The sequence below is a fragment of the Eretmochelys imbricata genome, chromosome 1 (assembly GCF_965152235.1).
Source record: "Eretmochelys imbricata isolate rEreImb1 chromosome 1, rEreImb1.hap1, whole genome shotgun sequence".
NCBI classification, from domain to species: Eukaryota; Metazoa; Chordata; order Testudines; family Cheloniidae; genus Eretmochelys; species Eretmochelys imbricata.
Window position 1 is genome coordinate 282,890,814 of NC_135572.1, and position 20,799 is coordinate 282,911,612.

The 20,799-nt window shown below is 40.1% G+C and overlaps 1 protein-coding gene across 1 annotated transcript; it reads right to left on the reverse strand.

The window, feature by feature from the left end:
• Nucleotides 1-3,545: 3,545 nt before the first annotated feature.
• Nucleotides 3,546-19,868, reverse strand: NTS (neurotensin). The gene is made up of 4 exons (XM_077807703.1): nt 19,805-19,868; nt 15,566-15,627; nt 5,982-6,206; nt 3,546-3,686 (listed from the first exon to the last, which is right to left on the reverse strand). The coding sequence occupies exons 1-4, from the start codon at nt 19,863-19,865 to the stop codon at nt 3,546-3,548; spliced, it is 489 nt and encodes a 162-aa protein (XP_077663829.1). The 5' UTR covers nt 19,866-19,868.
• Between the last annotated feature and the right edge of the window lie 931 nt (nt 19,869-20,799).

The window sequence follows — 20,799 nt, forward strand, 5'->3', positions numbered from 1 at the left end:
TCTTAAGGGGATTTGGGCTCAAATTCACTGGTGATAGGATCAGCTCATCTCCCCAGATAAGAAAATCATTGGGTCATTTGACTAACTCAGGCCAAACCTTGAGAAATAAGGAAGAGGCCTGGGGATAAATGAAGGGAAAGGAAGCTGTGGCAGAGGCTGCAGCGAGCAGGAGGCCATTAACCAGGAAAAAGGTTTGTGCATGGAGAACCACTTGGACACTGAGCCTGTGGAAGACTCCAGGCAAGAAGTCCTAGGTGTCACTGCTGGGAGAGCAGGCAGACAGATCACCTTGGGAGTTGTGCAGAAAAGTGCATGAACTGTGTATAACAACCTGTACCCCATGTTCACCCTTTTATAAAGTTGTAATATATTTTGTACAAAATGTACCTTGCGAGGAATCATTTGAAAAGTCATCATCTGTTCAACATTATTGTCCTGGTAAAATGTGTGGCAACATTGTATTTATAGTTGCAAGACTCTACTGTTGCTCCAAGGTTAAGAACCATGTTCCAAGGTTAAGAAAAGCAGGCCCAAACCAGTTTTTCAGAGGCAAAGACTCACTGGAACTCCAGCCAGGTGCTAAAGGGCTATCACCAGTTTAAGCAACCATTCTCCAACAGGTGGGAAGGGGTAAACAAGAAATTTGCATTCCATCCCAGGGACAGTTCAAAACTCATGTCCACAAGAGACTGTTTTTGTCACCATGACTCAGGAAGGATGTTTCTAGTAGAAGAAATAGAATTGTAATGAGGGGAGGAAAACACTTGACTTTACTCCTCTTCCTCCCATCTCTCAGCTCATGATATCAATGAATACCTGAAGGACACTGAACTCAGGTGGAGGGGACCCAAGCTGGAAAGAGACCCAGCCTGTGAAATGTACGGTGTGGTGCAGAGAAATGCCTTTGATTTGAATTCTCTTTTATGCTTCATTACTTGTAATCACTTAAAATCTTTCTTTTCTTTCTGTAATTAATCCTAGTTAGGATTAAACAGTGGTTAATATAAAACAGTAAAACAAAGTTTATTATTAAAGTGGGTGAGGAAACTTCATTTGGATAACAAGGCTGGTGCATGACATTTACCAATGATGAAATGATGTAACTTATGTGAGCTTGCATTGTTCAGCCGTATGTTGGGCAGTACAAGACACACATTTCTGGGGGAAAGTCTGGGACTAGAGAGATTGCTCATACTGCTCTGCACTTTAATTCCTGAGTGTCTAGCTCTTAATACCATGTGACTGGGACCAAGTTACATTGCTGGAAACTGTGTGTTAACTGGCTAGGATTGGGTGTTCTCATAGCAAAGCAGTGTAAGAGGCACCCTAGGTTGGAGAACTGGGATGGGGGGGGACGGGGGGACACACAGTTGTTCAACAGTCCAGACTGTACCTTGGGTAATGTCACACTGTGAAAGACAGACCCACAGAGAGGAGTCGGGTGCCCCGGCCTGAGACTGAGGTGAAGACTTGTTTTTTTCTTTTCTTTGTTTTGAGTTCTGTTTGATTTATGCCATCTTGTTGGCAGGACTAAATAAATCGGACTCTTGAAGAGAAGCCTTGTTTTAAATACTGTTGGACTGTGGTGTGGAGTACTCAAGGTGTCCTTCAGAGAGGGAAATTGAGGCAGGACTGCTGCAGTCACCTAGCCTCTCCAGTGCCCTCTCATGGATGTGACCCCAGTGTCAGGCCTTAGCTCAGCAAAGCACATGCTTAACTTTAAGTCACTGGGACTTAATATTAAGCATGTGCTTTATTGCTTTGCTGTATTGGAATTATGATTGTTTTTGAAGTTAGTGCGTATATCTTTGTGAGTTCACAAATGGCATGCCATGCTACAAAGTTTATACTTTTATACTATACTATTATAATAATATAATAAACTAATATAATAGTTTATACTATTTAAAAACAAAGATAAATACAGTCTGTGGGTGACAATGGGAAGTGTGATTATCCTCAATGTAATCAAAGTAAAATGTACAGTATGATGTCCTCACTGTAAAAAATGTTATTCTGGTCATGATTAAGGATATGATTGATTCTGTTGTGGATGTCACGGATTCCATGACTAACAGACTTCTGTGACTTTTTGGCTTCAGCCCACTGCAGTGGCAGGGCTGGAGCAGTTATCAGCCCCTGTCCAGGAGCAGTAGGAGGACTGGAGCAGTGGCCGGCACTCAGCCCTGGGGCTGGAGCAGTAGCCGGGGCCACAGCAGTGCCTGGAGCTGGGTCAGTCTCCACTGTAAGAGCAGGCTGCGGGGCCAGAGCAGCGGCGGGGCTGGAGCAACGGCTGGCAGTCATCCCCCAGTGGGGCTCCCACTGTTAGGCTCACCCCCATGTACATTTTAGTAAAACTCACAGGTCATGGGCTTCTGTGAATTTTGTTTGTTGCCCGCAACCTGTCCTTGACTTTTATTAAAAATACCTGTGACAAAATCTTATTCTTAGTCCTGATTCACTATGCTGGAATTTTTTAATACCAAAGCTAATCCTGCATAATCCACAGCTCTGATGGATATGTTGCGTCATGGTTCACCTACAATCGGAATCATGACCATGGTTTAGGACATTTTCATTGACTTCACTGGACTTTAGATCAGCTCTTAGTTGAGCATGCATAAAGTATGGAGAGAACATAAATTGTGTAATTGATTAGATAAACTAAATATATGTTGCTTTCTTGCCTCAGTCAATGAATTTCTCTGAAGTAGATACTACCTTCTGACTTTGTTCAGCTAGCAGACATAGATGAAAAATATTTTTCTCTAATAATAATAATAATTAATAAATTTATTAAATCATGGTCCTTCACTGGTTCATGAAGAATCAACAAGTTAAAGTCCTCAAAATAAGGAATCAGATTTCAGAGTAACAGCCGTGTTAGTCTGTATTTGCAAAAAGAAAAGGAGGACTTGTGGTACCTTAGAGACTAACCAATTTATTTGAGCATGAGCTTTCGTGAGCTAGCTCACGAAAGCTCATGCTCAAATAAATTGGTTAGTCTCTAAAATAAGGAATGTCACTTAAAAGATATTTGAATTTGCAACTTAATAGCTAATGCACAATATTTCCTTGCTTATTTAGACTTAAACCCTGATAATTGCCACTGGTCAATTTAGAAAACATTCTGGCAATTCTGATCACCATATTACACAACAGTTTGCCAGCATAGATTGGTTTTGAGGTGTTTGAGACATTTTATGATCCCTACTGTGTTTACAGACTATTGATTTACTTTTTGGTGTAGGAAGGTGTGTTTTATAACACAGAAAAAAAACTTATTGTAGCAAATATGTTGAAATCTCAGTTGTGTACAATACATCATGCTTAGAAACTAGATTTATTTGTAAATATATTGGTCCAATTAATATCAAGTAGGAAAAATCACATTCAAGAAACAACAATTGCAAAAAAGACATAGTTATGTTATAATCTTGATGATTTTTCATAGTATATTTTTCACACAAATAAGATTTTAGATTTAAATAAGAACCATAAAGCACAGTTACTCAAACTAAATATACACTGCTGTCTTTGCTGCATCAGTAATATGAACTTCTCTTGAGTATGTATGGTCTTCTGGCTTTGTTAACATGTAGTTGCCGTTTCAGGATATAAGGAGTTTTTCTTTTCATTATATCTTGCTTTGAATCCTCTTGATTGAAAACATCCTGCTGAAGTATCTGTAAGACATGAGAAGAGACACTGTGGAATCTCTGTATTTCTTTGGTTTAAAGATAAAGAAAAATATTAATCTCTTACTTTTGTAACTCTATATTCTCTTAATGTACCCAATAGAAAAAGAAAAAAAAAGATACTAGACTTTAGTCATTTCAAGGAATTATCATAGAATATCAAGGTTGGAAGGGACCTCAGGAGGTCATCTAGTCCAACCCCCTGCTCAAAGCAGGACCAATCCCCAATTTTTGCCCTAGATCCCTAATTGGCCCCCTCAAGGATTGAACTTACAACCCTGGGTTTAGCAGGCCAATGCTCAAACCACTGAGCTACAAGCAATACCTATATAAGCTCTAATCAGAGAAAATGAGTAAATTTCAAAATTTTGGGGGTGAAATCCTGGTTCCGTTGAAGTAAATGGGACTGTTGACATTGAGTTGAATAGGGCTAAGATTTCACCCGGGGAGCTTTCATTTAATGTCGATGAAGCTTTCAGAAGTTAAGTTTCTTATATTAACTTCTTTGGTCTAAAATTTAGGCTGGAAATCTCATGAGATTTCCACTACTTGCTAGTTTTAGCCTTCCTAGCAATATTACAGTATCTTCATTCTATTAGTAGGCAAAATGAGAATTTTTTAAAAACCAGAAATGTACAAATATCAACAAAATGGACATTGTAAATGTTAGAATGTTCAAAAACAATTGTGCTTTGAGTTTTTCATGAAGGGTCAGGTCACTTCTTAGTTATCTGAAATGATTTAATCCATTCTTATTACTGCACCTTTTAATGATCAAACACAATCCAACTGGCTGACAGACGGTTATTAAATTAAAACCTTTGTAGCATTCCAAACTTAATTGTTTGGGGCATGGCTTAAATTCTCACAGAGTATTTCCCAGAGCTCTGGGGCTTGGGACTTCATTCCTGTGGGAGGCGTCGGGGTTGGGACTTCACACGCTGGGGCTCTCTTGGGATTGAAAATATCTACTGGAGCTCCACTCTGGATGGCTACGGCTGAATTTAAGCCCTGGTTTGGGGCACTAAAATCTATTGATCACTTAGTACAATGGGTCCTGATCTAAAATCCATTGGAATCAATGGAAAGACTCCAAGTGACTTCAATGGGCTTCGGAACAGAGCTTGGATGAATAGGATCACCAGAAGGTGTGTACTGTATTACCCATGGTCAGCAGTGGAACCTTTCTCAAGTTTCCTCAATCCCTTCTTCCCTCATTTTCCTCCCCTTCTCTCTTAAACTTGTCTGATATATCTTAGAACTGCTTTACCTCACATCTAAGCTGCATAGGACCATAATTTCTCTATCTTTGGTTTCTATGAGGCTGGTGAGCCTCAATTTCTGCTACATGTACCTGCATCTCCAGGGTAAGAGACACCTCAGTATCATGGTGAAGCGTGCCAGTTCTACCGCATCTACTCTGCAGTGCTAAACGTACTGACGAAAAGGACTCTGAGGTAGTTCTTAGCCCCAAAGATTCTTGCTGTTACAGTTGTGTAAGTGCCATGCAGAGGATTCTGGTGCACAGACTTGAAAACACACTGCTGTGGTCCACCAGTTCCAATGGGCTGAATTCTTAGCTGTGCTGAGCATGAACTTGGTGCAGCTGAGGAGAGTGTGCATACTGGAGAGACAGCAAGAGAGCAAAATGGCTCGAAACCACCTTTTCTGCACACTGCCCCTAAGCACCAAAAGATCCCCTAAAGTAGCATAGAGCAATGCTTGGGGAAAACACTCTGCCTCATGATATTCCCCAGGGCAACCATGGTGGCTTTGTATACACTCTGTACTGACATAAGTAGTGCAAATGGGCAACTACAAAGTGGGCCCAATGATCCTACGCACACACATAAGGCCATCTCCTGCTTTGTCACACCAGTGTAAATCCAAACTAACTCTACTGCTGTTGAACAGAGCTTAATTTTCTGTTCTACCAAGAAGCTCATCTTCATATCTCTACTTAGCTTTTTGGGGAATGGCTACAAAGTGTGGAGAAATGATATAGTTAATGTTTTACATTGTTATAGCCCAAAGCACCCTGTAGCTCTTCAGAAATGATATATGTACAAGACTGTTTAAAGGAAACCACTTGGAGATGGAGAGCACCAGAGAGATGGATAACCAGTGCCCAACAATGCAGGAAGGGGATATTTTGGCCAAATATACTGAGGCTCTGAAGAGTCCATACAGAGCAGGCAAGACCTAGGTTTTTAAGTCTCTCTTGAAATATAAATACTGCATCAGAGTCTTTCCAGTGACATGCATTAGTGATGTGTTGCTTACCTCCCAGTGCTGAAAGGCTCTGCTGTGGCAGACTTTTTGGAGCTGGTATATTGTCAGCATCGCTTCCAAGCTGGAGCCATCTAGAGCAGCAGGAAACTGTCCTCTCGGAAGGAGGTCATCTTCCTCAGACTCCGCTGTTTCCTCTGGTTGGTTGTTTATGTTGTTTATAAGACTGCACACATTTAGCAGGGTCATCTTCCAGTATGGAAGTTTTTCTCTGTTAAACTGAAAGATACAAAACATATGCTACGTGAAATACTGTCTTCTCTTTAGCAAGAGTTGTGTGATACTGTAAAGCATTTCAATGGGGACAATATATTTTGTTTAGTGTGTTTTGGGGTTTTGTTTGTTTTTGTCTAGCCAAAATTAAGGCAACAATTATAGTGTGTGGTAATTAGGACAACCCATTTATTAAACATACAGGGTCTGATCTTCCCTATGAATGTGAAAGGAAACTGCCATTAGCTCAGAATGGTAGTATTTCACACCACTCTGCACAGGTATAAATGATTTTACATTGTTCCAGGAAGTGGAGAATCAGGCTTGTTGGTTGAAGTCCTGGTGCAGGGAGCTCAGCCTCACTAATAAGCATGTGAATCAGAATCCATCCTTGTCGACAAGAGTATCCTCCTCCCCAAACTGTAGACCAGTAAGGGGTACCTCTCTGCTCCATGGCTAGTCTTGCAGGGACTGTGCTCTCTCAGACACAGGTGTGTGATGCAGCGGACACCTGCAGTTCATGAACCCTCAGGCCTTGCCTGCTGTGGCCCCTTTAACAATGTTGTGTAAGGAGCTGTCATGGAGTAGCAATCTGCAAAGCATAGTGGATCACAGAGTACCAAAATGAAATTACAGATTAAGCTGATGTAAAAATACAAAAAATATTATTAAACAAATAAAGATGAGCTACTCAATATCTGGTTCTTTATGGGTAGTGGGGTGAGTTTATGAAAAAAATGAAGGGAAATAATGAAGAAATGGAGGATCCAAAGTATTCTTGCAATAGGTTACATGTTATTTGCCTAAACACCTGACACTCATGCAGCTAACAGGTGTTGATCCTATTTAGAAAGGGTTGAGTGAGTTCTGCTGACTCACTGAGGCAGATGACTTAACTGACCTTTATATACAGGAAGGTGAGAGTGGCTATCATGTGAGCGAGGAACTAGAGTGTGGGTTGAACAATCCTAGACAGAATCCTAAAACCTGCCAGGCCTAAGGAGGAGATTTGAGCTGACTTTTATATCTTCTTGTTGATAAATACAAACTACAGGCGGGAGGCCACTTTGAAATTTTTATAGTGTATGGAATTTATTTGTAGGGAAAGTTGGAAAAGATGACTGCCCGCTTTATTCTGCAATCTGAACCTATTCCCATACAACTCCATTACATTACAAAACTGAGACGTAAAAGATTAATGCTATCGGGCCATCTATACATATCCGTGCCTCCTATTACCATTATTAAACGATAGACATGAATACCAATGGCCATGTAGACCCCTTATGAAGAGGGAAAATGCTAAATTCTGTGGTACATATATTCAGAGATAAATATCCAAAGTCAGCAGAGAGACAAGTCATGTGGGAGCAGATATCCAACAGGGGCTGGTGGTAGGGGAAGGTATTGGCAGGCAAACAAAGGTGGGTAGCAGTAGGGAGGCAGGTAAATGGCGCAGAATGGAGGGATCCAGCAGAAAGGAGGAGAGTTCAAGATGATTGGATTTATGGAGAGTGTTGGAGATCAGGAAATTTAGAAGGAAGTAGAGTCTGTTGTAGTGGGTAGAAAGAAGAATCCACACGGGGGGGGGGGGGAAAGAATGGAGGCTTGTCATGGGAGAGGGAGAGATGTGGATCTGAAGATATCTATGGTGTTATATGCTTATCTTTAGTTTCTCAGTGCAATTTGTTGAATAAGAGTCACTAATAGATACTGGAGCATTTTGCTGTAAGAGTGGGTGAACTGCATCAAGAGTTCAGTGATGTAAGAGCCATCAGGCCCTAAAAGAATGTACTGATATGGGAAGATTTCCTCCTGGTCAAGCTGAATCTCCAGTCAGTAGAGAATCTGTTGCACTTAACTGCCCTGGGTGCTCCATTCACTTAAACTATTTTTTTCCATTCAACACCTTCCCTTTATTTCCCTATTAGCTAGAGCTGGGTGGAGAAAGGTAAGTCTGTTTTCATGAAGGATTTTGATATTTGATTTAATTCTAATTCAGAACAAACCCCCAACATTTCAAAATTCTCTGTGAAAAGGAATGGAGCTTTGACTTTTGGGGGCAGTCTCTCTGAGGGGCAGAGCTGTGCCCCTGAAGCCCTCAGATCCCTTGGCTGCTGAGGAGTGGTGAGCTTGGGAGCCAGGACCTCTGAGGTTTCTAGGCTCACAGCTCTCCATCTGCCTACCAGGTGGGCTGCCAAGGATCATGAGCTTGGAATGCCAGTCTGAGGAGGAGCCTCAAGCCCTAGAGCCAGGGTTTCCATGGCTTCCAGGCTCTCAGCTCCTTGCAAGCCTGCCAGCTGAGGCTTCTGTTGGAACTTTACCAACAGCTGTCTGTCCCTATGCAATGTTTCAATTTCAACAAAACACCGTGTATTTTGGAATTTTTCTACCAGCTTTTAATTTTGGTTTGGAAAAACTCAAGTGAGGGTACCACCTCACCTTGGCTTCACTCACTACTTCCCTCCTCCATCATATTTTCCACTCTTTGCCTTCCCCATCTATTTTCCCCTTCTTTAAAATTTTGATTTTCCTCCAGCACAGAAAGTTGTTTCCTTTAAACAGAAACTAGGGACATGAAAATTCCAGGCACAGGGAAAGCATAGGCTGAGCAGTACTTTCTTGCTCACTGAGCTCATCGTTCCCAAATGATCCATGTAGTGCATCAAATCATAGAAAAATATGGCTGGAAGGGACCTCAGGAGGTAATCTAGTCCAACCCTCCTGTTCTGAGGAAGATTTAAGTACACCTCAACCATTCTAGGTGGATAACTACCTAATCTGTTCTTTAAAACCTCCAATGAAGGGGATTCCACAACCTTACTTGATAAATTATTCCAGTACTTAACTATCCTTAGTTAGTTTTTTTTCCCTAATTGCGAACCTAAATCTTCCTTGTTGCAAATTAATGTCAGGCTTACAAACAAATACACTTTAATTCACTGATAAAATGTATGTTTCCAGGAACATATACAATGTAGCAAAATAATATAGCTGTTTCAACAATACAGACATTCATTTTATTTAGTGATAGCATGGCTGGGGTGGGGGAAGGGTATGTACTCCATGTAATTTTCAGTCCACTAGAGAATCCCATAACCTTGTGGTTCTTTGAGTCATCTTTCTAATAGAGATGACTATGCTATGTTGAATTTGTGTGATATTCATTGTTAGCCATATTTCTGTTTGTGTGTGTTTGTTATGGGGCGAGAGGGAGAGAAATGGCACAAAGACAGGCCAAGGGAGCAATAGAAATTTGACTCAATGTCAGCATTTTTTTAAGAAATTCCCTTTGGACCATAGTCTTCCCTCAGATACAGGTGTGTTATTAAGCGGGCATAATTTAGGTATTGGTTAGACAAGCCTTGCTTTCTCAGCAGTGTTGGGTTCACTGTTCAGAAATGTGTATTTTGTTTTGTAGGTGAAATGGAAACACATCCTAAATCCTGCTCAGCAGCTTGAAATTTTGTGTTTTATTTTGTTTACTTAGGGCTTATCTGGTCTTCCACCCAGGTGATATAATTAGAGTTCTGAATTATTTGGAAGGATGCGACAGGTTCATAACAAAATTAACCTCTTCATGGAATGTCTGACTTAATTAGCAGGAGGTGGATTTAAAAAGTAAATAAAGTGTCCATTTCAATTTCAAAACTCTCTTTGGTTTACTTTAAATTTTTTGTGGCATAAAAGTAGTACTGATTTTTTTTCACACAAAAGATGAAGCTTTCCATGTATGCTTTCCCGCATGTTCAATGTTTTTGCACTAAGAATGATGTTCTCAGTATGTGGATGAAAATTCTGTGGCTTCCTGTGTAAAGCTGCAGTATCCCTTGGGTCTAAAGTTGTTACTCTATCCCAGCTTTAGACAGTTTAGAGAACATTTTTTGAAGACATGGGTGGCATATTCAAATAGCACCTCCCAACTGAGTCAAGTTTAGTATAATAAATGAATAAATGGACACAAATCAGACGTCAAGAATTATAACGTTCAAAAACCAGTCGGAGAACACTTCAGTCTCTGTGGTCAATCTCTTCCCCTGGTGGGGGGAAAGGAGAAAAGGGAGGGGGAGGCCTGAGGCCCCACCCAGCCCTCCCATGGGCGGATTGCGTAGGGCACCCAAATGGCTAGGGACAGCCCTGAATGAGTGGCATATTTTCCGCACAGTTCTAGACTGTTAGTCACACAGGTGACTACAAATGCTCAAGCTATGGTTTGGAAACCAGCCATGAAGGAGATCAAAGCACCAAAGTCTCAAAGAGCTAATATACTGAAGGTTAGTTCAAAAAAGAGTCTGGGAGTAATTTGATAAAACAATGGAGGTTGTTTGTAGTATGAATCTGACTTGGAGATTTATTGATGCTGAAGAATTTGATATATATTTATATCAAATAATATTTATAATATTATATTTATAATAAGAATTTATTGATGCATGCAGGGAATTTGATATATATTTTTGCATTGATGAAGCTTCTTATGAAATGGAATATTGAAAGTTGTTGGGCTCAGAAATATAATTGGCCTTTTCTCTTTCCTTTTATGTATTTCTGAAAGTTTATGTTCCAGTTGTTAATAGAGCTGGCCAACACTGGCAGTTTCTGGTTCATGATAATTTTTTTAAAAAAAAAATCGGATCCAAAATGAAAACAGATTTTTAGAAACTTCCCACAAACCAGAAAATTAAAAAAGAAATCATATTAATATTTAATTTGCATGGTGTTTCTGAGATGAAGTTTGCTCCCCCAGGCCTTGGCAGCGGCTAATTGAAATGGACATTCTTGTTAGTTTCACAGCTGCTATTCAGGTGGAAGCCATGAAACTGTCAAGAATGTCTGTTTTAGTTAGCAACTGCTAGGGCTCCCAGGGTCTGCAGTTCTGAGGCTGACCCACAATACAGACTGCCCCACCACAGGGAACTCAGAGCTTCCAAACTCCTGGGCCTGCCCACTCACAAGTTGGATAGCACAGGGATCCTGCTGGTTTGGGAGTGTGGAAGCCCTGAGGTCCTGGACCCAGGAAAGTCTGCATAGTAGGGCTTCTGTGGACCCTGGAAGCCTGTCCCAGGACTTCTGGGCACTGCAGCAGGGAACCTGAAAGTCTTGAGAGCCCCCAGCTTTTCCAGGTTCCCTCCAGAAGAGCCAGGAGCCTAGAGATGGATCTCCTAGGGCTGCCAGGTTCCCTCCAGTGGAACCAGGAGCCTAGAGACGGCTATCTTAGGGCTGCCAGGTTCCCTGCGGTGGAGTAGGGAGCCTAGCCTGGATTAGAGCCTAGCCTGGGTTAGAACCAGTGTTCCCAGGGCATTCAGACTCCTAGCTCCACATCAGGGAGCCTGACAGCCTGGGCATGGTGTGGCTGTCTTTTGACAGAAACTTGCCTGACAGAGAAGGTTTCATCGGAACCCTGCCTGGGATGCTACAAATTTGTCAAACCCAAACTTCTTTTGCAGCACCTTTCAGGTTCAACAAATCAGCATTTTTCCAACAAAACTCTGTTACATCACAAAATTTCCAACCCGTTTGAATTGTTTACCTAAAAGGAAACTAGGGTAGCCTTTCTTGTGTCTGGAACCACTTTGAGTATGGAGGTCTAAAGAGGACTCTGAGTTCCACTGAATGGATTTGTTACACATCAACTGGTTTATCTCTGATTTTGGTTAAATACCACCTCTGGAGGCCCTATGGATGTAGTAATAACTTATATTGCACTGTGTGCATAGTATTAGCTGATGGAACATGGATAAATCTTGAATGTTACAAATTTTATAAAAATTCATTTCAGCTCTTGATTCCTATATCTTCTAACTCATCCACAGCTAAACAGATTTTTTTTAAAATAGAACATCAAAATAATGAATAAATTTAAGTTCAGATGACTTTGTGCCAGAGATAGCTAAAACAGTGAGAAAACTGGTTACAGAATTCTGGAGGTATACTACAATGCTTGCAAGTCAACTAATATTTGGTGATTGCTGCTCTGCAATGAGCTTTGTTTCATGACAGAGTACTTTCTTCCTCCAGGTAGTATGATTTTACCACTTAGATTTTCCTCCTTTTTCCATAGTGGAGGATGAAATAGTTAAGCATATTCTGCAAATGGATATTCTTGTGAATTCAATGGAATATCAGGGCATGCCTGTTATATCAGCAGTGCAAGACATGTCAGGTCTGTAGGAAATATTTATCAATTCAGGTTCTCATTTGCCAGCTTCAGTGTAGTATTTGAGTGCCTCCCAGATATTTAAAAATAGAAATAACAATCTTCCTTTCTCTTTTGCTAAGCAGACAGGCTGAATTTTGAACCAACTGGAGCTTTTCCAAGGTGCATTGCTGTCCTTGCAAATATGAGTTGCAGTTACCTGGGTTGGAGGTCATGAATCCATGGATAACTGTGGCCAGGGCTGTGTCTGGTAGGAGGGAGCTATGTCTTCTGGCCAGACACAGATGGGATAGATGGTAGTGAGCAGATTTTACAACTACAAATGCTGGGTATTGCTTATGTATCATGCTATAGCAATGAGGTGTTGAAAAGGACCAAGGTTGCTGACAAGTTTAATAGTCTGAGAGCAGGTGCCTCAATAGTGGGGATTATTATAGAGGAGGCATGTTCTTCAAAGAGACTCCACTTCACCTCAGTCTTGTTTGGGTTCTACTTTACCAGATTATTCTTCATCCAGGTGCCAGTTTTAGCAAGGCACTGAGAAAGCTGTGAGTCAGTGCTGTTTATTCTATGTAAAGCAGATGAAGACCAAGATTACATCTGCATACTGATGACACTTCAGGCTGTGTTGTCTTCCTAGATCTCCAGCAGGCTGAGTAAATGTTGAGTAAAACTGGAGAGAAACATGGGTCTTGTGGGATTCCTTAGGTGAGAACTCTGGAAATGGAGAAACTGTTGTAGAGAAAAGACCTAAACCATTTCAGGGAACTTCCATTTGCCCCAGGAACTTCTGTATCCCCTCATGAATGTGACACACGTATTTGGTGATCAACAGAATCAAATGTTGCAGACAGGTCCAGCAGGAGGAGTTATGAGTATGGATGTGGTTCCCTTTTTTATGACCAGGAGGAGGCCATCTACCAGTTGCCATACTCTGGCTTGAAGCTTGACTAAGAGAGATCCAACCCCCAGATGGTATTGATGACTGGCTTTTGCTTGCTTAGAAAAAGGAGGAATAGACCCTGGGCAGTAGTTTGTGAAGTCAGTAGTATGTAGTACAGACTATTGCATGTTCTATGATGGGTTGTAGATTCCCCTAATCAAAGAAAAGTCCTTTATTCTCTTACTATCCAGGAAGGCTAGGGCTTAGAATCACAGATAATTAGAGGTATATTCAGTTTATTTAGAGGTGAATCAGTTTAAATAATTTGAGCACTAGGACATACTACACTGTCAGAATGCCCTTGTTGAAAATGTGTTATGGATGTACCAGGAATGCCAGGCAGTGTTAATGTGGTTGATAAACTACTTTGCTACACTTGTACATCCAGACTTTCCAAAACAGGTTAGCTTTTTTCTCCTAGATGTGACGGCTAACAAGATGATTCGAGATTGCTTGGTTAGACTGGCAACTCCACATCACAGATGATTAGTGAGAAATAACAGTACTTATTCTCTGTTGAAATTAGATATGAGATGGCAGACAACAGGCTTCAGTTCAGGAAAGTCTGGTCAACTACTACATCTTCCATCCCAAAATGTGCCTCACATTCTTTTACACACTTAAAATAGTCACTAGAAATGAGGTTTTGATCTGATGAAGGCTGCAAACTCACACAAAGTGCATAATAAAGGAATTTACTATCCCTCTAATTGGTGGAGTAGTGAAGACTCCCTTGCTGGAATGGTGTTATCTCATGCAAACTACAAGTAACTTTTGTGGGGCTTCACTATACTGTACTTGGATGTCAAGAGTACATGCACAGTATGCCAAGGAGCCTGAGATTCACAATTACGCCACCACAAGTTAAGTCAGGGATGTTCCTATCACAAGTCCACTTGTTAAGATGGGTATAGTTATTATTAGGTCACTTGAACTGTGTTTATGAGTTATGCAGCCTTCTGGACAGAGGGAGGCCTAAAAAGCAAGTAGCCTCACCCAACTCTACACATAACAAAAATCAGATATGATTCAATTTGGCATATTCTTAATCAGCCATTACACAACTGTTTTAGTGTTTGTTGTGTGTCAGAGCTGGGGAAGAGCGACAAGTGGTGAAATCTTGGCTCTGTTGACATCAATACCAAAACTCCCACTGACTTCATTGGAGCTAGGACTTCACCAAGGGTGTATTAGTCCTTTGGGATTCAGAGGAAGAATCCTTCTGACAGAATCCCACTCCCAAACTGGTCCCAGGAAAAGAATCCCCACTAATATTTTTCCCCACTTGACCAGCTGGAGTCAAGAAGCAGTTTGTATGACATCTGGGCCTTGTAACCTTGCTAATTGGGAATACAGAAACATAGGAATTACCATACTGGATCAAACTGGATATCCATCTAGCTCAGTGTCCTGTTTCCATTGGCACCTGATGTCAGCTGGTATCAGAAAGGGAGGGGTGAGAAACCCTGAGGTGAGCAAATATGGAATAACCAGCGCACAGGGGAATTTTCCATTAAAATGCAAAATGTTTTGACCACTCTTGTGAGAAGGGCTAAAACATCCCATTTTAAATCCATACTATTTTAAATAAATACATCATTTATCAGGGAAGAATGAAACATGCATATATTTCCCACTTCATTAAAGTTTTTGGCTGCTGCCTGTCAAATGTGTATGTTCTGTTTTTGATACTTCACCTACGTGAAACTGATATCATTGAACCCGGCGTATTTGGAAAATAAATCTACAGATAATTCTTTGGCCACTCAGGAAGGAAACTATTTACTGGATATTTTTGTGACTATTTTTCTGATGTTCCGATGCAATCACTAAAACTACTATATTATTCCTAAATGAAAATCAACATCTGTGGATAACAGTTTTTGTCTTCTGAAAATATCAGTTTTACACATATGTAGAAAAAGTACAATAGCACCTCATTTAGGCATTAATTCAAGATCAATTTAGACATAATCCTATTGGAAACACATTTTCCTCTGGTAAATTTACATGAAACACAACCTGAATAATTTAATGAAAGTACCAGCATTACACGTGAGAGACATTTTAATTTTTCTGTGTCACATCAACACCTTTAAAATTCCTTTGAACTAGAAGAAAATTTTGCACCAAAGTAATGCCTTGCACTGAACTTTTATGTCTAGACTGTCGGTTATTACTTTGTGCAAAGACTTCCATGCTTGTAATGAGAATTCATGTGCTCCCTACAAGTCAGCTAAAGGGTAAAAAGAAAAAAAGAATTACCTTTGATGTATACATATTGGTCAATAAATCTGCTTCTAACGCTTTCATTTCCTCTTCTGAATCTGGGAATAAATCAGAACCACATGTGTACTATTTCATCACAAATCAGAGTCGTTTTATTTCAGAATATAGGATTTAGGTATATCCCATAAAGAGCTCTTAAACTTAAATAATGGATAATGGGCTAATGGAGAATCTTCATCTCTTAAAATATGATCCAGAAAGACTGACTACAAGGGTCTTTTAGTATAAGTACAGCTAGGTTAATGATGCATCTTATAAACAGTCACACACCATCATTCTAGGGCCTGATCCAAAGTCACTGAATTCAATGGAAAGGTGCACATTGACTTCAGTGGGCTCTGAATCAGGCTCATAATCTATAGCCATTTTAGTACAACAAAAATGCTGCCCAATCTCCTCATCCAATGTCAATATGATGTTTTTTATCATCTGAACAACCTTGTCCGTCATCTTTGCAAACTTTTAAATGCTAATTTAGTAGGTCTTTATCTTAAAAGGGACACTTCTTCACAATAAAGACAAAGTTTTAAGTAAAGTTTTTAAAGAATATGCATTAATAGTAGTTATATTTACTAGGCAAGACTCTCATTTTAGTCATACCAATATAAATTCTGCTGACACTAGTGATTTCAGACAGATCAGAATTTAGCCTATCGACTTTTAACTCTGTGTGTGTGTCTGTCTGTCTGTCTGTCTGTCTGCCTGTGAGATTTAGTGTAGTGGAATCATTTCTTTCTACTAATTTAGTTGACCCTACATAGGGCAATATATGAGCAAGTCTTATGACTTATCTGAGGGGGAAACGTTATTTTAGAAGGATGAAGCACAATCAGAAAGAATTCTATTCTGCTGTGCACTGAATTGTGTGACAGAGATCTACTACTTTGCAAACATAGCAATTGTAACTCCAAGATTATGGTAAATGTTTGGAGATCATTAAATACCTCTGTTGAAAAAAATCTTAATTTAATTGTTTTGTAGCTTCCTAAAAGCAACAGTAATTCAAAGCCAATCCATAAATTTATTTACTTAGACATAAAAAAAAATAATTAAAAACATACTTATCTGAGGCTCGAGGCGCCCTAACAAACATAACAATATATTGTAAATATCAGCTGCATTAACATGAACAGTGTTTTTGTTGTTATTTGTGTGTTCTATAGAGTGGAATCTGTTGGCCATTTCCATCCAGGCTTGAGATCTACTGATTAAAAGTGATATAGAAGAATTTTTTTAAAAAATTCATTCGATTATTTATTTATTTATTTATTTTATTGCTACTGCTACCTTGGCAGTCACAGGAATATAGGAGATAAGACTAGGAGGGGGCCTCATGGATAATCCAATCCTATCCTGTCCCCGGCTACCGCAGGCAACCCCAGGATATATTCCCGTACCTAAAATAATCAAACTTCATTTTAAAACTAGTTAGGCTGTTTGTCCGCACTACTCTCATTAGGAGACTGTTGCAGAACCTTACTCCTCTAGTTAGAAACCTTCTTTTACCCATTATTCTTGTGACACCATTGTCCTTTAGCTTAAATAGCTCTTCTCCCTTCCTGGTGTTTTCACCCCAATGTATTTATAGAGAGTAATCATACCCCAGCCTTTGTTTTGCTACGCTAAACAAGATACACTTTTTTAGCCTCCTCTTGAAAGATAGGTTCTTCATTCTCCCTGATAACAGTAGTAGCCCTTCTCTGCACCAGTCATCAACACAGTATTTTAGTACGTACCAAAAGTCCTGTTACTAGGACTCTGCCCTAGTTTACTCTACAAAATACAGACTTAAAATAGAGCATAGAGAATGGCCAAGATAAGTGGAATGCTGCACAGAATACGCAGGTGATAAGGAATGTTTTGAATGAAGAGAGCAAGGGAGCTTGGTGTACATTATTTGGGAGCCTATTCCAGGTGAAAAGGGTGGCAAGGAGAGAAGCATGGATTCAAGAGCCAGTGAAAAAAGACAATGGGAGGAGGCAAAAGAGGCATGGGCAGACAGCACAGGGAGTGGGAAGCGGTGCAGGAGGAGTTCAGGGCAAGGATGCAATAATAACAGAGTTATGGAGAGCTCTGAATACAAAGTTTGTTTGTATCACACAATATTGTTTAAGGGGGAAATGTACACACCTTATTCTCCTCTGGCTGGTTCATACCTTAACTGGATTGAAATTCTGCACTTTGTTTATATATTTAAATTTTACAAGCTACATTTTCCCCTCAGGACAAACCATATTTTCAAAAGAGAAATAAAATATATGTTCTGTGTCTTAGCTGAAACCAGTGCAATGCTTTCCACATTGAGCTAATCTATCTGTCCCAGGTCCACATTTTCATATTTTTAAGCAAAATATAGCATTTGAATTTTGGTATGTCCTGCTTTCTTCATTAGCGACCCAATCCAATGTCCATTGAAATAAATGGGCGACTTTCCATTGACTTCACTGGGCATTGGGTCAGGTGCTGCTGCAGCTTCTAGGATCTCATCCTGCATCACTGATGCTAACAGTCACCTTTTTTTTTTTTTTTGGTTATGCTTTTTAAGATCTATGGCTGAAAAGTGCTACATAAAACCCAAGAATTGTCATTATTCTCACTGCTTTGCTATCCTATGAAACAGAGGAACTGATCCTGCTGCAAACAAGTTCACAGCAAAATTCCTTTCTCTTTAAACACGAGCAGGATCAGATTTAAAGATCTATTGTGTGTCAGGTTTTGCTTACACTTCTCACACTGTCAAATGCTAATACCTAATTTACTAGTTATTCTCTTCAAAACATTTTTGTTAGTATTCCTTTCAGAGCTTGTTTGGGAATAACAGTTTATCATCTAGAACAATGCTAATGTGCTACCGATATAAAAGTTTACAGGTGAAAAATTATAATCTAATGGATATAGGCCGGTGCTCCTGAATACACTGTGCAATAGAATTCTGAAAGTTGAAATGTAAGGGTTATAATTTCTCTGTGTATTTTTTTTTTTTTTTACTTTACTAGCATTTCATAGAATCATTGGAATGTAGGGCCTCAAGGTCATCTAAACTATTTCCCCCCTCCATGCTGAAGCAGGCAGGTGAGTACACCTAGACCCACCCTGACACGGTGAATATAGTATCATAAATCATGTTAATAAAGTATTAAGCTATTTTGTAATTTAGCAAGTCTGTATTTTGAAATCTACTGTGCTGTATGTGCATGTGTGTGTGACTGTGTGGCTATAAAAGCTATTACATTTTTGTGTATAAACTTAGCTATGTCGTTTTTCCAAAGGAAACTATAAACTAAGCAAGTGTTACAGATCATGTTATCCTCTGGCTATTTAAAGCAATTACACTTGGAGTAGAAAGTCACTTGAGTTTATCCTCCTATGGTGTGATTTGGTTTTGCTTTGCTGTGAATCTGCAGTTTTCTTTCCCCTTCAGATAATTTGGTAATTATTCTTTTAACACTGCAGCTTCAGTTTTTGAATCTGCATCACTGATGGATATGATATATGTATTTTAAGTACACATAGAGACATTTTGGTTAAGATTTATCAAGGCTTCATATGAGCTGTAGGAAAGACCTTGCCTAGGATATTTGAGAGAATAACACAGCATTCCATCCATCACAAACACTTGCAACATTTGTTCACTGATGAAGTGAACTGTAGCTCACGAAAGCTTATGCTCAAATAAATTGGTTAGTCTCTAAGGTGCCACAAGTACTCCTTTTCTATTTGTTACAAAGTGAATGATCACATCCCGTTATGTTTCTCAAGGGCTAGTCTATAAGGTTTTTTAAAAATATAATTTTGATGCTGCCTGAAAGAGCAGGTGAATGTGAAGGGAGGAACTCATGGGAATGACAGAAAAACTGTCACTCAGCACTTATTATCAGGGATGGCTGGTGTGTGAATGTGTGTGTGAGTACACACATATAAACCTTAGTCTAGAGTTAACTCACTTTGTTTCTTTTGATCTCATCGGAGGGGCTAGTATACATCTTAGCTCTCATCATCTGAAAATGACTAGACAGATGTAAAACCTTTTTTTAAAAAAAAAAACTTCCACTCCTCCTGGGCTTAAATGCCCATCAGAAGAGGAACAATCTGATTACTAACCACAGAGACAAGTTTGGGGACAGGAGCAGAGAGCCACCCCCCCACCTCCCAACACACACACACCAATTCACAGTTTAGGAAGGAATCCCAGAGAAATTGCAAAGCGGAGCTTACCTGAACACAGACTCCAGGAGGTGAAAGCCAGCAGGATCATGCACACCAGTTGAATTCTCATGCTTGCTATCCTCAGCCCTCTAGAAAGTAAAGTCCATAAATACTAAGAAGAAGAGATGAGAGAGACAGACACAGACAGAAAGAGAGAGAAAGTACGGCTGCTTCTTTCCCTCACTGCCTTGAGCGGACTTGTGAGTGTCTGAACCATAAGGGGAGCCCTGGACCATTCCCTAAGTATATAAGCAGTGGGGTGATGTCACAAAAGTAGAGTGATTGTCTCTTAATGAATTACCCTCCCTTCTCCTCCTCCGCCTCAGCCCCCGCCCCCAGCTACTCAGTTCTGGGTGAAACTTGACGCGATTCACTAATTGCGCTGCGCTGCTCCACACTCCTTGACGCACACAGAGATCGGTTCAGAAACGTTCCTACATACGGAGCAAGCCGGTGCTCGGCTCACCTGTTCTCTGTCATACACACAGCAACCCGAGAGATAGGGCAGTTCTTAGTTCTTTATGGGGAATAAAGGGGGGGGGGTAAATTAAAAAGGAGTGATCACCTGGCAATGAGATGCACTGTACAAGATGCAAGAAAGATGCTCTGGGAAAGGGAGCTATATTAAAAGGGCGAACATCTTACCCCAGTATCCCACTGAGGTCACCCCATCATCACTGTACATACTTTCCCTCTGTAGATGTGTTGCCGAATTCTACTAACTGCCCGACAAACAATGCGAGGGAATGAAATGTATATTGATTTATATGGAACCGATGTTTTGTGCCATCGAAGGCGGTGGTGGTTGTTTTTTAAAGTATATTTTCCATAGATTTTTTTTTAATTTACGATACACTAATAGCTAGACTTTAGGCTACTTCGTTTGTCCTAAATTATATAGTATACATATAGAATGTAGGAAAGTTTAAGTGTGCTATAGGGGGCAATGAAAACTAGCCCCATGATATCGAAATTACATTTGCACCAGTGTTGTACAATATTGA

What these genes read in the sequence shown, in the direction of transcription:
- NTS (XM_077807703.1), bottom strand. Translation starts at nt 19,865, where the DNA reads ATGAGAATTCAACTGGTGTGCATGATCCTGCTGGCTTTCACCTCCTGG. An exon ending in CCAATATGTATACATCAAAG is followed by an intron (nt 6,207 to 15,565) that starts GTAATTCTTTTT and finishes TGTATCTTTCAG; the next exon opens with TTTAACAGAGAAAAACTTCC. An exon ending in GAGCCTTTCAGCACTGGGAG is followed by an intron (nt 3,687 to 5,981) that starts GTAAGCAACACA and finishes CATGTCTTACAG; the next exon opens with ATACTTCAGCAGGATGTTTT.